This window comes from Salvia splendens, chromosome 19 (genome assembly GCF_004379255.2).
Source record: "Salvia splendens isolate huo1 chromosome 19, SspV2, whole genome shotgun sequence".
In the NCBI taxonomy this organism is placed as follows: Eukaryota; Viridiplantae; Streptophyta; class Magnoliopsida; order Lamiales; family Lamiaceae; genus Salvia; species Salvia splendens.
The window spans coordinates 25,340,053-25,353,778 of NC_056050.1; the positions used below are offsets into that span (position 1 = coordinate 25,340,053).

The 13,726-nt window shown below is 39.8% G+C and overlaps 3 protein-coding genes across 3 annotated transcripts; all 3 read left to right on the forward strand.

The window, feature by feature from the left end:
* The first annotated feature begins 1,234 nt into the window (after positions 1-1,234).
* On the forward strand, positions 1,235-4,618 carry LOC121779840. The gene is made up of 9 exons (XM_042177290.1): positions 1,235-1,568; positions 1,925-2,106; positions 2,515-2,693; positions 2,826-3,110; positions 3,189-3,247; positions 3,327-3,363; positions 3,446-3,517; positions 3,598-3,922; positions 4,062-4,618. The coding sequence occupies exons 1-9, from the start codon at positions 1,457-1,459 to the stop codon at positions 4,470-4,472; spliced, it is 1,662 nt and encodes a 553-aa protein (XP_042033224.1). The 5' UTR covers positions 1,235-1,456; the 3' UTR covers positions 4,473-4,618.
* A 429-nt stretch (positions 4,619-5,047) lies between these two features.
* LOC121778160 (sulfhydryl oxidase 2-like) lies at positions 5,048-9,965 on the forward strand. The gene is made up of 12 exons (XM_042175463.1): positions 5,048-5,503; positions 6,844-6,868; positions 6,940-7,032; positions 7,215-7,396; positions 7,636-7,705; positions 7,805-7,873; positions 7,958-8,031; positions 8,115-8,253; positions 8,512-8,552; positions 8,862-9,008; positions 9,085-9,531; positions 9,624-9,965. Exons 1-12 carry the CDS (start codon positions 5,256-5,258, stop codon positions 9,646-9,648), a joined length of 1,560 nt encoding a protein of 519 aa, XP_042031397.1. The 5' UTR covers positions 5,048-5,255; the 3' UTR covers positions 9,649-9,965.
* Positions 9,966-10,232: 267 nt separating this feature from the next.
* LOC121780465 (repressor of RNA polymerase III transcription MAF1 homolog) lies at positions 10,233-13,710 on the forward strand. Its single transcript, XM_042178100.1, has 11 exons — positions 10,233-10,441; positions 10,882-10,958; positions 11,083-11,153; positions 11,248-11,297; positions 11,586-11,659; positions 11,737-11,799; positions 12,151-12,238; positions 12,859-12,921; positions 13,031-13,110; positions 13,198-13,269; positions 13,357-13,710. Exons 2-11 carry the CDS (start codon positions 10,927-10,929, stop codon positions 13,436-13,438), a joined length of 675 nt encoding a protein of 224 aa, XP_042034034.1. The 5' UTR covers positions 10,233-10,441; positions 10,882-10,926; the 3' UTR covers positions 13,439-13,710.
* The last annotated feature ends 16 nt before the right edge of the window (positions 13,711-13,726 follow it).

Consider the following 13,726-nt stretch of genomic DNA (forward strand, 5'->3'; position numbering starts at 1 on the left):
TCGAGAGACGCCAGCCCTGATTCGGTCCCAGCACTTCCGGACCTCCTCCCCGGTGCACGGTCTCCCTTCAGGGCAAAATGCCCTGTAGGCTGCAGCTATCTTCGCCCACAAGTTGACGATCCTCTGGTTGTTTGAAACGAGAGGATCGTCGCAAACACTCACCCACGCCTTGGCAACCGCAACGTTCTCCGCGTCCGTCCACTTCCTCCGGCCCCGGATTTCGGCGCGGGGCTGCGACGACTCGCCGACCTTCTTCGCCTTGCCCTTCTTCTTACCCCGCCCTACTCCCTGGCTTTGAATGAGAGTTTCAGAAACGTCGTTAATATCAAAACCCAAGTCCGCTAAGGAGAAGGTCTCCGAATACTGTGCATCCGTTGGGGTCGATGTGTGCGAAGAACCGGTGGAAAAATCAAAAGTCGGCCGATAGGCGTTGTCCCCCCCGTGCGTCGCCTGCGACTGTGGAATCATATGTTGCGCCGGTGGCATCATCTGCTGCGCCGGTGGCTGCATGCCGGGTGCCCACCCTGGCATCATCTGCATAGGGGGCTGCATGCCGGGTGCCCACCCCGGAATCATCTGCTGCCACGGGTACACGTTGTAGTACCCGCTCATTGGAGGCCAACCACCTCCCCCAGGAGCCGGGGAAGTATGGGACCCTGCCCCGGGAGTCGGGGGCGTCTGAGACCCTACACCGGGAGCCGGGGGAGTCTGAGACCATCCCCCGGGATTAACTGGAGTACCTTCGTAGTTGTTCTCCATTGCTCGTTATTGATCTTGTACAGAAAGTAAGGTAGAGAGAGAGTACTCGTTAAAACAAGTGGTGCGAATGAAAATGAGGTTCAACGCGCGTATATATTGTGTTTTGCGAAAAAAAAAAAAAAAATATTTAAATCCGACGCCGGTTTGGCGCCGATCCGGGAGCCACAATGGCGCCCGTGAGGATCGGCGTGGGAACCGGCGTCAGCGCGGGAATCGGCATGGCGACGCCGATTTTGACGCCGATTTCGCCCACGCCGGTTCCAATGGTTCGGCGTCAAACCGGCGTGGGCGAAAAATCGGCGCTCCGGTGGTGACGCCGACCATTGGAGATGCTCTAAGTAAAGATACCAAATTTTCGAGGAAATAACGCTTTTAATAATAATAAAAAACTGAAGATGACATGCATCCAAAAGCAACTGGAGTGTGCAGTCATTCATTCATTCATTTGTACTATATATATATAAAGCTCTTTCTGAGAGAGAGAGAGAGAGTGAGAGATCTCAGAAAATCAGACTAAGATTTCCTCATTTGCTATTAAACAAGAAACAGCTAAACAAGAGGGAAAAAAAGGAAAAAGAGAAGAAGAAATTCAGAGAAATTGGCCTCTTCATTTGTTTGTTATGAGAGAGAATAAGTGACTACACGAATGATATGATCTGCAGTGGCTTCATCTGCATTTCTTGCAGTGAGATTTGCTATGGGGAAGAGGGCTTCCCTCTGTTTTGTTGTTTCTCTCCTTGCTGTCTCCATCTTCTTGAACTCAAGCTTCGTGCTTTGCCACCCCAGAGATCCTTTCAAGTCCATCTTAGGTTGGTTTTTGATGCACCCCCTTTGAGAATTTCAGTGTTTTTGCAGCTGGGATTCTTGATTCTTTGCTTCATTTCTTGTTCTTGGTGATTTGATTAAATTGCCCTTCTGTTTTAGTTGAAAAATATTGGATTTTTGATAGGATTGTTTCTGTTATTCTTGTTGATTGTTCCCTTTTTGGGTAGTCAGGTATCTTGAAAAGGGGATAATGTAACAGATTTCTCACTACTTGATTATGTAATTTAACTGTTGATTATGATGCTACTAGATGATCTTGTTGGTTTCTGGTTTTAGCCATATTTAAAGATTTGATCTTTGTTTAGTATGAATCGAATCCAAGTGCTGGTTGTGTGTGTAGGGGAAGAAAATATGGGGTCATGGAAGGATCAGATGTTGAGCTCTAATGGAGAAGCTCCGGGGCCGGCCAGTGATGTGAGCACGCTTGTGCTGGCGGCGAACAGGACGAAGCGGCCCGACATTCTTGCTAGGTTTCATAGATATAGAGGTGGATGGGATATTGCCAACAAACATTACTGGACTGTGAGTTCTTCTCTGACTATTTGCTGAGTTTTGTGTTGCTTGGATTTTATGTTGATGTTGATGTTGATGATATGGTGAGATTCGTGTAATGGCAATCTTTGCTTGAACTTGGTGTATGTTAATGAATTCCACATGATCTTGAAGTATGGTTAGATGTGATCTTGATAAACTTGAGACGATCATTGCTGCAAACGTCGAGCCTAAAGTATCTGTCACTCTAATAGTGTCGAACTGATATGCGTTTTTTGTATCACAAATTGAATAATTGCAGCAAATGTGATGGTTTTTGTTTGGTTTAACTTGTTTCTTGTTATCTAATTAATCTTGCACATGTTTTAAGTTCGTTTGATGAGTATATTTGAGGATGTGAGTTTTAGTGTACCGTGTTTTTAATCATTGCTTCTTTAGTCCATTGGATTTACAGGTGCTGCAGCTTTTAGTCTTGCCATTTTATGGTTCGTTTCTTTCGGTGTGGCTCTTCTGGTGCACTACTCGTGCGGATGGAAGATAAAAATCACCGGAAATGAAGCAAGCTGGTCTCTCTGGATATGCCTTTTGCTTCTCATTCTCTTTACCTCTGCTGCAGCGTAATAGGCTCAACTCGCTCCTTCATTTATTGATCAGCTTTCGATATCCATTAGCTATCGATGTTTTTCTCTAACAACTTGGATAAAATGGTTGGTTCCTTTGCTCACTCGATCTACATTCTCTCTCACCAGCATTGGGTGCATTCTGCTTTCGGTGGGGCAAGTCGACTTTCATGGGGAAGCAATGGATACTCTGAATTACGTCGTGAATCAATCAGAGTTCACAGTAGAGACGCTTAGAAACGTCACAGAATACTTATCACTAGCGAAAACTGTCAACGTGGCCCAGATTTTTCTTCCATCAGACATCGGGAATGACATTGATCAGTTAAATGTAAAACTGAACTCTGCAGCAGACACATTGGAGCTGAAGACTAACGAAAACTCAAGCAAAATACGCATAGTCTTCAGCAAAGTGTATGTTTTCCGCCACAATAGTTACATATTTTGCTGCATTTGCATACTTTGATACTGATTCGCCTTTTGCTTTCGTAGGAAGTCTGCACTGATCACCATTGCTGCAGTGATGCTCGTTGTATCACTTTTAGGTCTCGGTATGTATTGGTGGAACCGAACATTTTGTGCGATTCTTGCCTTTATAATCTTGCTAATTTCCAAATTCTTGTGCTGCAGCGTTGTCTATCTTCGGCCATCAGCATGTGATACACATGTGAGCCTCGTGTCTTGTTCTTCTTCATCTTCGTCTTCATTCTGCAGTTGATGATCGTTTCGTTACAACTATATTTTTGCAGATTCATTATCAGTGGATGGCTACTTGTTGCTGTTACATTCATCCTTTGTGGTGTTTTCATTATTCTCGACAAGTAAGAACGAACACCTAGCTCGTATTCCTTTCTTCGTTGCATAGTGACCGTTGCCCTAAATATGCTTCTATACTCTTCAGCGCGATTGCTGACACGTGTTTGGCCATGGGAGAGTGGGTCGAGAATCCTCACGCAGAAACGGCTCTCAGCAACATCTTGCCTTGCGTCGACCAGAGGACTACGAATCAAACACTTTACAAGAGCAAACAAGTTATCAATGATATCTCAAATATGGTCAATGGCTTCGTGGGCTCGGTTGCCAACTCGAACCCTCCTCCCCAAGCTGGTTCGAGTTACTACAACCAATCCGGCCCGGTCATACCGCCTCTCTGCTACCCCTACGACGCCCAGCTGCAGGAACGGATATGTTCGGACGGGGAACTCTCCATGGAAAATGCTTCCACGGTAATTAATATCCCGAGTCACAATTTTCGAGATTTTTCGTCGGTTTTCAACATTTATAACCTTTTAATTATAAAGAGGATCAATAATGGTTCCCCTACTTCAAGTCGTTTAATTATATACCGCTTTTCTATGTTTGTAGGTGTGGCAGACTTATACGTGCAACGTATCCTCGTTCGGCCTCTGCACCAGCGTCGGGAGGCTGACTCCGGCCATGTACACGGAGCTATTGACCGCAGTGAACGTGAGCTACGCCCTTGAGCACTATGCTCCGCTGCTGCTGAATCTCCAAAACTGCAACTTTGTGCGGGACACCTTCCGCAACATCACCTCGAGCTACTGCCCCCCTCTCGACCGCTACCTCCGTGTCGTGAACGCCGGGCTAGGGCTGATCTCGGTCGGCGTGATGCTCAGCCTCGCCCTGTGGATACTCTACGCGAACCGCCCCCAAAGGGAGGAGGTGTTTGCAAAGCTCTCTTCGCGGATACGCCGCGGCTGCGGAAGCGGGGATGGCGTACTTTCCGCCGGAGCGACGCCGCGGCACGGAGCTTAGGCTAGTCTTGTGTTAGGCCGAATTTGGAATGGGGCGAAGCACCATTTCAGGTTATGTGCTGATAGATGTTGTATCACTCTCACTATCATATCATATCTTATTAGTTCAATCAAATCAATATTCTCTACTCATTTCATAAAAATAAATTAATATACTCTATTCATTTCATAAAATAGATACTTTTATAATAATACGAATAGTACTATACAATTGGTAAAGTAGAAATGATACGAAAATGAGATCCAATAAAAAAAAATGTAAGTGGAATATTTTGTTTAGAAATAATAGAATTATACCAAAGTTCGTGATATTAAGAATGAATGTGTTTTAAGACAAATATCAAAATTAACTAAGTTTAAAAGTAATCAAATTAACGAATTTGATTAAGCTTTATAAATTCTTTTGTCAATTAGCCCTTAAAAAGGAGTAATAAATATTGGTCGCACGCGTACGGATCTTTATTAACACTATTAAATAAAAAAAGTTCGCTAAGTATCCCATTATTAATAACTTGAAATAATAATTTCAATACATTTAATTGGACGTACAACTATTAAAGCGCAGGGTGCCACAAAAAGCTTGATAAGGTGTACCAATGGAGTGATGAAATGTCTCTCTGAAGTTTGAGGTCTCAAAATTTTCAACCTTTCGCCGTCGCCGTGCCATCGCCAAAGCGGCGATCGCCGACATCGAAACGGCACCGTAGCGCCTCCAATCGCTCAAATCTCTGCGAAATATATAAACACACATTTTTTTGTATCTATAGACGTCGGCGTATATTCCATGTCTTCAGTAGCCATTATCACTCTGTTAATCCAAACGCTGTTTTTATATACCGACGGAGCTTTGCCGGCGGCGGCGGTATCGATTTCAGCGCCGTTTGCAGCTGGATCTCGTTCCCTGCTGCGATCTATCAACGGCGGTAAATCTGAAAAACCTGATTACGCTGTGGAATTGAATGCCACGAACTTCGATTCCGTGCTCAGTGAAACCCCCGCTACTCATGCTATTGTGGAATTTTTCGCTCACTGGTTCGTTTGCTCAATTCGTTTTATTTTCTACTCGGTCTTCCTTTTCATCTATTTAATTTTCGCAATATTATTTTTGAAGTGTGTCAATTTCTGTTGGTGTATATTGGAGTTGACTGTTAAAGCGGATGATCGCGAGATGTGATTTGTGGAGGGAAATAAATTTGTTTTTGAAGTGGCATTACACTGTACTGAAAGAGTTTTGAAGGTTTATGTGGAGATGAAAATGTTAGTTTTCCAGCTAAATAGTCAATGACAAGGTTGGATCACATGAATTAATGATTATAAATACAATTAAGAAACCAGGGAATACCGGATCCATGGATATAGCTAGAAATTCAGCCATCATATGCTTAACATATCTGAAAAGATTCGATTTGCTTTCCTCTGCTTTACACTATACTCCCTCCGTCCTAAAAAATAGACTAACTTGTAAATGACACGGGTTTTAACGTGCAATTAGTAAAGTAAGAGAGAGATGGAAAAAGGTAAGAGAGAGGAGAAAAGATAGTGGAAGTCCACATTATAAGTGGTGTGTAATTGGTTTAAAACTTTCCGTATTTAGACTTGGTCTAATTTTGGGGGACGGTCCAAAATGGTAAAACTAGTCTATTTTTTGATGAGGGAGTAATAGCTATGCATACGAAACTGTTTTAGGAAGTTGGGTTTTGCTCAGTTATCGGTAGCAAGTAAGCTTCGTGGGAAGTTGATAGAATGCTATTTTTGTATGGATTACGGAGTTGTGTCTCTTTTATATTGCTTCCAGGTGATCTAATGCTTCCTATGATAATTAAGTTACAGTTATTCTGAAAACTCTATTTCCAACCTGCTACTGAATTAAGAAAATAGTACTGGCAGTTCTCAGAAAGTATTTTAGGAGTAGTATGGAAAGCGGAATTTATGCCTCATTTAATGTACTAATATTCTCCTAGTTTCTTGGAAAGCCTGTTTTCAAGTTGTGAAAGAGGCATTTAAAAGTTTAGTATGGAAGTCTAGTTTTTGCTGTATTTGTCTGATGGAGCTTGTAAGTTGTAATATTCATCAATATGTTAAGTTTATAAGAAAGGAAAAAACATATGGCTGCCGTTCTTGTTCTTCCATTTGTGAAGCTCTGCTTTACTGAGAATAATGGTTACCAAAATTTGAATTCATGAAATCAGAAATTCCTACTGCGTATAATAAAGAAGGATGGTGTGTTTATTTTGTTTCTCTGAACACATGTATCTGCTGCATGGTGTGTACGGTACAAGTTTATGTAGATGTTTATTTAAATCACATACATTGGGAAGAAGAGTTGCATACGTTTACACTCATAATGTACTTACTACCTATCTATTTTGCAGGTGCCCAGCTTGTAGAAATTACAAGGTATGTTGGGTTTTGAACTTCTTGTTCTTTCGAATGCCAATAGTGGTTGGTGACATTTAGAATTTGTGCAGCCCCAGTATGAGAAGGTTGCAAAGATTTTTAATGGAGCAGATGCTGCCCATCCAGGAATCATATTGATGACCAGAGTAGATTGTGCCCTAAAGGTTCTAATGCGATGCTTCTCTATGTTTTTGTGAATTTAAGGCTGCTAATGTTTTTGAAACAGATGAGGGATAAAGATAGGTTTAACTTGTGATTTTGTTTGGTTGATAACATTCACGTTGAGCAGATATTTGTCATAATATGTTCTTGATTGTGTCTCCAACTTACTTGCTTGGCAGTACAGATAAATACTAATCTTTGTGATAAGTTCTCTGTTGGGCACTACCCTACACTTCTGTGGGGGCCACCTTCTAAGTTTGTACATGGAAGTTTTGACCCAAACCAAGGAAAAGGTGGAATTCTCTCTATTGATGACGGGCGAACAGCTGAGCGCCTGCTAAATTGGATTAATAAGCAATTGAGCAGGTACAAAACCTATCTTCATGTTGGCAAGTAACTTCGTCGAATCGAGTTGTACCCATGAATTTTTTAATGTGAGTACTGGTGTCTGAACCTTTGGAGCCTAAATTGGTTGGGTAGTTAAACAATCCAGAATCTGATTCTTTTTTCACTGCTATAAGACTTGTATGAACTTTCCTGTACTTGACAATAAGTGATGTATTTGAGCCTAATATATGTTTGGATCTTTATTTTTACATTTACAGCTCATATCTCTTGGATGACCAGAAATTTGAGAACGATCAACTTCTGAAAAATTCTTCCGATATTGGACAGGTGCTTTTACAACCCCTACTAATTGCTTAACTAAACTGATAAAAATTATTCTCCAACTTTTTGTTTGTTTTTGACTTACTCTTATGTTTCTTTGGAAAGATTGCACAAGCTATTTATGATATTGAGGAGGCAACATCCACTGCTTTTGACATCATATTAGACCATAAAGTGAGCATATATGGCGTGCATTTATTATTTTATCATTTTATTTTTGCTTTTTACTGCTAGTATTGAACAAAAATGATCTATTAGATGATCAAATCAGAGACTCAATTGTCGCTTGTGAAGTTCCTGCAACTTTTGGTGGTCCATCACCCATCTAGAAGGTCAGCATCTATTCGTTTGTTTTCATATGCTTTTGTTGATGATGTGCTTCTGTTTTTAACTTGGTTTTGGATATTCTTGTTAGATGCCGGAAGGGAACTGCCGAAATACTTGTTGATTTTGATAACATTTCAGTCGACAAGAAAGAAACGGAGAGTGGTTTTGGGGCGGGAGAACCCAGGCATTATGACATTTGTGGAAAAGGTGTACCTCGTGGGTACTGGGTAGGTTTTGTTTAAACTTAATAATTTGTTTTTCATTAGCTATTGTGGTAGTTATCTGGCCTTAAAGCTGACTATAGATTTCTAACATTTTCACCCATGCTTTAAAGCGATGATCCTATACATATGAAGGATGCCATATTATGAGATATTAGTACAGAACTCTGTTTAGTTCTCTATAAAACATAAAATTCCTTGCCATCTTTTTATGTGATATCATCATTTAGTAATTTTCTGAATGTGGCAATTTATTCTCTGTAGATGTTTTGTCGGGGAAGCACGAATAAGACCAGAGGTTTTAGGTATGCACAATTGTCATCTATTTCTATTGTGTATACAGCTAATTGTATATCCATGTATTTAAGATCCCAATAGTGGTACCGGTATTTCTACATTATTTGATGACCGGAGATGGTGACAAATCTATCATTTCATCTGCTAAATATGACCGGAAGAGAGATTTATAAGCTGCAATACATCGAGCAACTGGATGTTAACTACATTCTTTAATTTATTGGGCCATATTTGTTCAAAAAAGTTAAAATCTCTATCCCACTTTTGATACAATATCGAACGTATGATAATATACCAATTCATTGTTTTTGTTGCAGTTGTGGTTTGTGGGTTCTATTGCATTCACTCTCTGTAAGAGCTGATGATGGAGAAAGCGAGTTGGCATTCTCTACCATTTGTGATTTCGTACATAATTTCTTCGTCTGTGAGGAGTGTAGGCAACATTTTTACAGCATGTGTTCAAGGTAATCTAATGTGATTACCTTACTATCAATTTTATTTTTTCAAAATGTCAACTAACCGAAAGTATCAAATCTGTAGTGTTTCTAGCCCTTTCAAGAAATCCCGTGATTTCGCCCTCTGGCTATGGAGCGCACACAACAAAGTTAACGAGCGACTCATGAAGGAAGAGCCCTCTCTTGGAACCAATGATCCTGAATTTCCAAAAATCATATGGCCTCCAAGACAGCTCTGCCCTTCTTGCTATGCGAGTACGACTGGAAAAGAAAGCAATGAAATCGAGTGGGATCATGACAAGGTGTACACGTTTTTGAAGGACTATTACGGGAAGGAACTTGTAACTTTATACAAGGAAAAGGAACTTCTTGCAGAGAGGCGGTCAGCTGGGTTGACAGCCGAGGATTTGACAGCTTTGACCTCAGTGAACGCCCTCGTTGTTCCTCTCGGAGCTGCATTGGCCATCGCTGTTGCTAGCTGTGCATTCGGAGCACTTGCCTGTTACTGGCGCCAACATCAGAAGAGCCGGAAGTATAAACACCCACTCTCTTTAAAGAATAGTAGTACTACATAACTGTGGGGAGTTTGTTGTTCTCACCTATTCCTTTACACAACTGTTTCAGGCCGCCAAGAAAAAGCTGGAACTGATGCACCTAACTGAGTCTATACACCGATGAGAAACATATACAGTTTATACATGATTATCGAGGCGCCCCGATGAAGAGAGAGAGCTTGCCTTTCTTCCCAGGCTGTGGAGTGTACAGATTTTGCTTTTATGGATCGATATAGAGAGATTTCTAGGGAAAGATTACATACTGCCATGATGTTTGCAAAGAATGTTTCATTGTTTATGTAATACTACTATTTATGTTTCAGACACAATTTTTGTAACAATTTTCAACTGCGTGACATATGTATTTTCGAAAATAGAAAATGTAGCTCAATACTCCCTCGTGCTACTCAAATTAGATTTTTATTTTATTTTTTACTTGATTTTTTTTCATACTATTTTATTCCCCCTTCATCAATTTTAAACATCAATTTATTAAATCTATGCCAAAAAAATGCATCAATGTAGTAGAAAATACGTGAAGAAAAAAAAAGAAAACATGTAAAGCATTAAAAAAGAGAAATTATATTTCATGACAATATACTTTTAATAGCTAGTAGTATTAATTTATGTAATATTGACTAGCAAGACGACAAATCATAACAATATTAATCCAACTACCAAAACAACAAACCTCATCCAAAAGACCAAAACTCAAAATTACAGACATTTTTTTTCAAATACATTTCCATCCAATCATATTAGGAATTCCGACATATTCCAACTTTCGATTCCTCCGCCAAGAGATATCGGTTGCATCTGCAAATTCACACAAGTTTCTCTTAAAGCCGCAAGTCATATCTTCAATTTCTGGAGTTTTCGTCGAATCAGGTGTGTTTCTGCTTCCTTCTGTTTAATTTGTTGGATCCAGCTTTAGCTGATATTTGATCTGTATATATTTGTAGATCTGCTTAATTTAGAACTTGTTTTAGGCGATCTTCCTTCAATCTCATTTGAGTCCGTTGAATTTGTTCGGTTGGGAGCTGTTTCATATGCTTGTGTTGCTTTTGGCTGAGAATTTGACTCGAGCTATATACATTTCCGCGGCGTAATATAGTTTAGGGGAAAATGCATAAACTGTGATTTGCTTCCTAACACGAGAAATGATAAGAGTTGATCTATTGGATACTCAATCAGACACATTAGTTGCTAAATTACTTTGGTATTCGATGTTACTGAGAAGTTTAAATTGATACTGTAGCGATTCAAATGTCACTTTGCTTATTTTTTAGGATAATCAACTGGATTTTTGCTATATTATCTGTGTGCAGACATTGAGATTGTGATTGAAGCCTGGATTTTGATAGAAATACATCATGAAGTACATGGAATACACTCCTCTTGACAAGTATGCTTTTACATTTTGTGTTGAAATATTTTTCCCATGTTTCTCTGCAGCTTGTTTGTGACACACAAAGTTGGTTCCATCCGTGAATTTGTCAGCTAATCAGTTTGATTTTTTTCCCCCTTAGAATTAATGATTTCTTGAGTCATGTAACTCTTGGACAACGTACAATTGAAGGATGCTTGGAAGCTTACTCTTGTAAGTGTGATAAGTGATAACCAATATGAGAGTAAACACTAAGTTTTGTTGGTGGTAAAGATAATGTGAGATTTCTTGGATGTTTTATTTCTAGGCAAACATACCGGAACAGATAAGAAGCTCTCTCTCAGCTTGGAGAATGAGGCGAGTGCAATTTATGTAGTTGAATATAGTTTTGGTTGTTAAATTTTTCCTTCACGGATCTTTGCCTATTTTCTTCTTGGTAATGTCTGATTTATTCTAGTTCTCACAAATTATCTTTTACTATCTGGTACGTTTGATCTCTGCAATGATGGCTTTGTGTCTTTATTTCATATCTTGCAAACTTTACTCGTTATTCAGTAGCCAATTCAACCTGAATCGTATGTCTTATCTCACACATTCTGAAACCGACTGGTCTTAATAATAACACCCGTTACTTTTCAAATCCAGATTCTTGATCATCTTGGAAAGTCTTTGGATACCGACTCTTCTTCACCTGATGAATATCTTCTTAGTAGCTCTAGGTTGGCAAATCAATCTCAAAAGCCTGTTGGTCTTTATATATTCTATGTATTTGACTCACACCTTGTGAACCTGGCAGCCGGAAGACATTGATTTATCTTCTTCTTATTCTTCATCGCATGTATCCTGACTTCGCTTTCAGGTAACTCTGTATCTTACGCTTGATAATGTTTTTGTTATTGCTGTGTACTCAACAAGGAGGGTTATGGGTAATGCCACTGTCAGCTTTCTTTGCGACGTGGCATCCCGCTATATAATCCTTCTTAACGGCTTTGGGAGTGTTGTCAGAAGGTTTGACAGACAGTTTAAATTACTGTTGCTCATAAGGAGCTGAGAGTTCAAGTCTCTCCATTTCCCAACACTAATTGTCAGTTATATGTTACTCGATTGCCTCTTTGTTTGCATCATCCAAGTCTGATCTGGTTCCGCTTCAAAATATGTATTTTGTTATTTATTTTTTATGCTACAATCTGCAAAAATTTTGGTCCAACAGTGCAGCCAGAGTTCACGAATTTTTCACTGAAGAAAGCTGGGACAGTTTTAAGCAGATATTTAATGTTTACATGCTCGAAGCTTCAAAGGTATCTCCACAAATCGAATAATTGCACATTGTAGTGATGTGTTCACAACCTCAAAAAAGTGTTTATCTCAAAACAAACATGCATTTATAATGTTGTATGGTTTGCCTATAATTCTGTGCGTCCAATATCACCTATCAAAAACTGAATTTTGGTCAAATCTGCTGAGAGTATTATTTCGTCTGTGATAGCTAGCTCTTGGTTGTTACTTTGTATACATCTGGCAAGAGAACCACCCCATTGTAACATCTAATATTATCGTGAGACTGAGAAGCACGTTCCTGAGATTGTTAGATAGTTTAAAACACCATCCAAAAGTATATCAACTGCTGGATAAATCTTAGACTTACTATGTTGAAATTGTAGTTTGAGACTCTCAAGACCATCCCTCCGTCTTGATGATTTAGCTGGGCAATTTATATGTTAGCAAATTCAGTTTGTCTATTTCGTTTGAAGGATTGTATGTCCACATGGAACTCTCGATTAAATGGTTAATTGATCAGTTTATCTGTGGATTCCTCCTTTGCAAGTCATGGATTCAAAGCTCCTCACTTTTTGGGGTTTTCTTTGCTTCTCTTGTAATTCCACGTGTGTGCTCAGTTTTGAGTCCACAATCTATGTAGGAGTGGTCTGAGGAGTTCGAAGGAGATTCCTTGCTTGCGACCTTACACAAGGCTTTAGATGAGGTATCCTCAACTGTACCAAGGAAAAACCTAAAGTAGTTGGATATAATACAACTTGCCAAGGATAAGAGCTTCAAAGTTGAGCAACTCATCTACGTTATTGTTGTTTCAGGTCTTAAAAGTGTCAGAATGTGAAATCTACAGCTACAACCCCGATTCTGATGCAGATCCATTCCTGGAGAAAGGAGCCATGTAGGCCCTACTACATCTAAAATAACAGCTCCTTTTTCTTTAGTCGATGTGTAACTTTTTTCCATCTTTCACCCTTGTACTTTCTAGATGGTCATACCATTTCTTCTTCTACAATAGAAAGCTCAAGCGCGTTGTTAGCTTTCGTTTCAGCTGTTTAAGGTAATTTAAGGTTCATTCATCCATCCATCACTCAGAACTATTATGTTATATAGCCCACCCAGGGTAATCAACCAGTATCCTTGGCAGCTCCTTGGTTAGTGAAGGCTTTCATCTTGATGAGCCGAGTCTAGTGGAAGACGGAGAAATATTTGATGACATGGACATATGATGAAGCAATCTCTATAATCATGTGACTGTATAAATCTTGGAAAAAATCTTGTATCAAAATCAAAACTGTTGATGTGTATGTAGGCTGGGCAGTATGTAGGGTGTGTATTCTTTTGTTTCTAGTAGTGCTTTACGCCGTTTCTCGTATGTGAATACCAGTTGCACTGTAAGAGGATGCAGATGCCCCACTGCTTCCTGTATCTTGTTTGTAACTTGCAGATTGTTGCTTGTTGTCATATAAATCCCAATATTTGCCCTTTTGTTGTTGCTTAATGTGCATTTTGCTAAG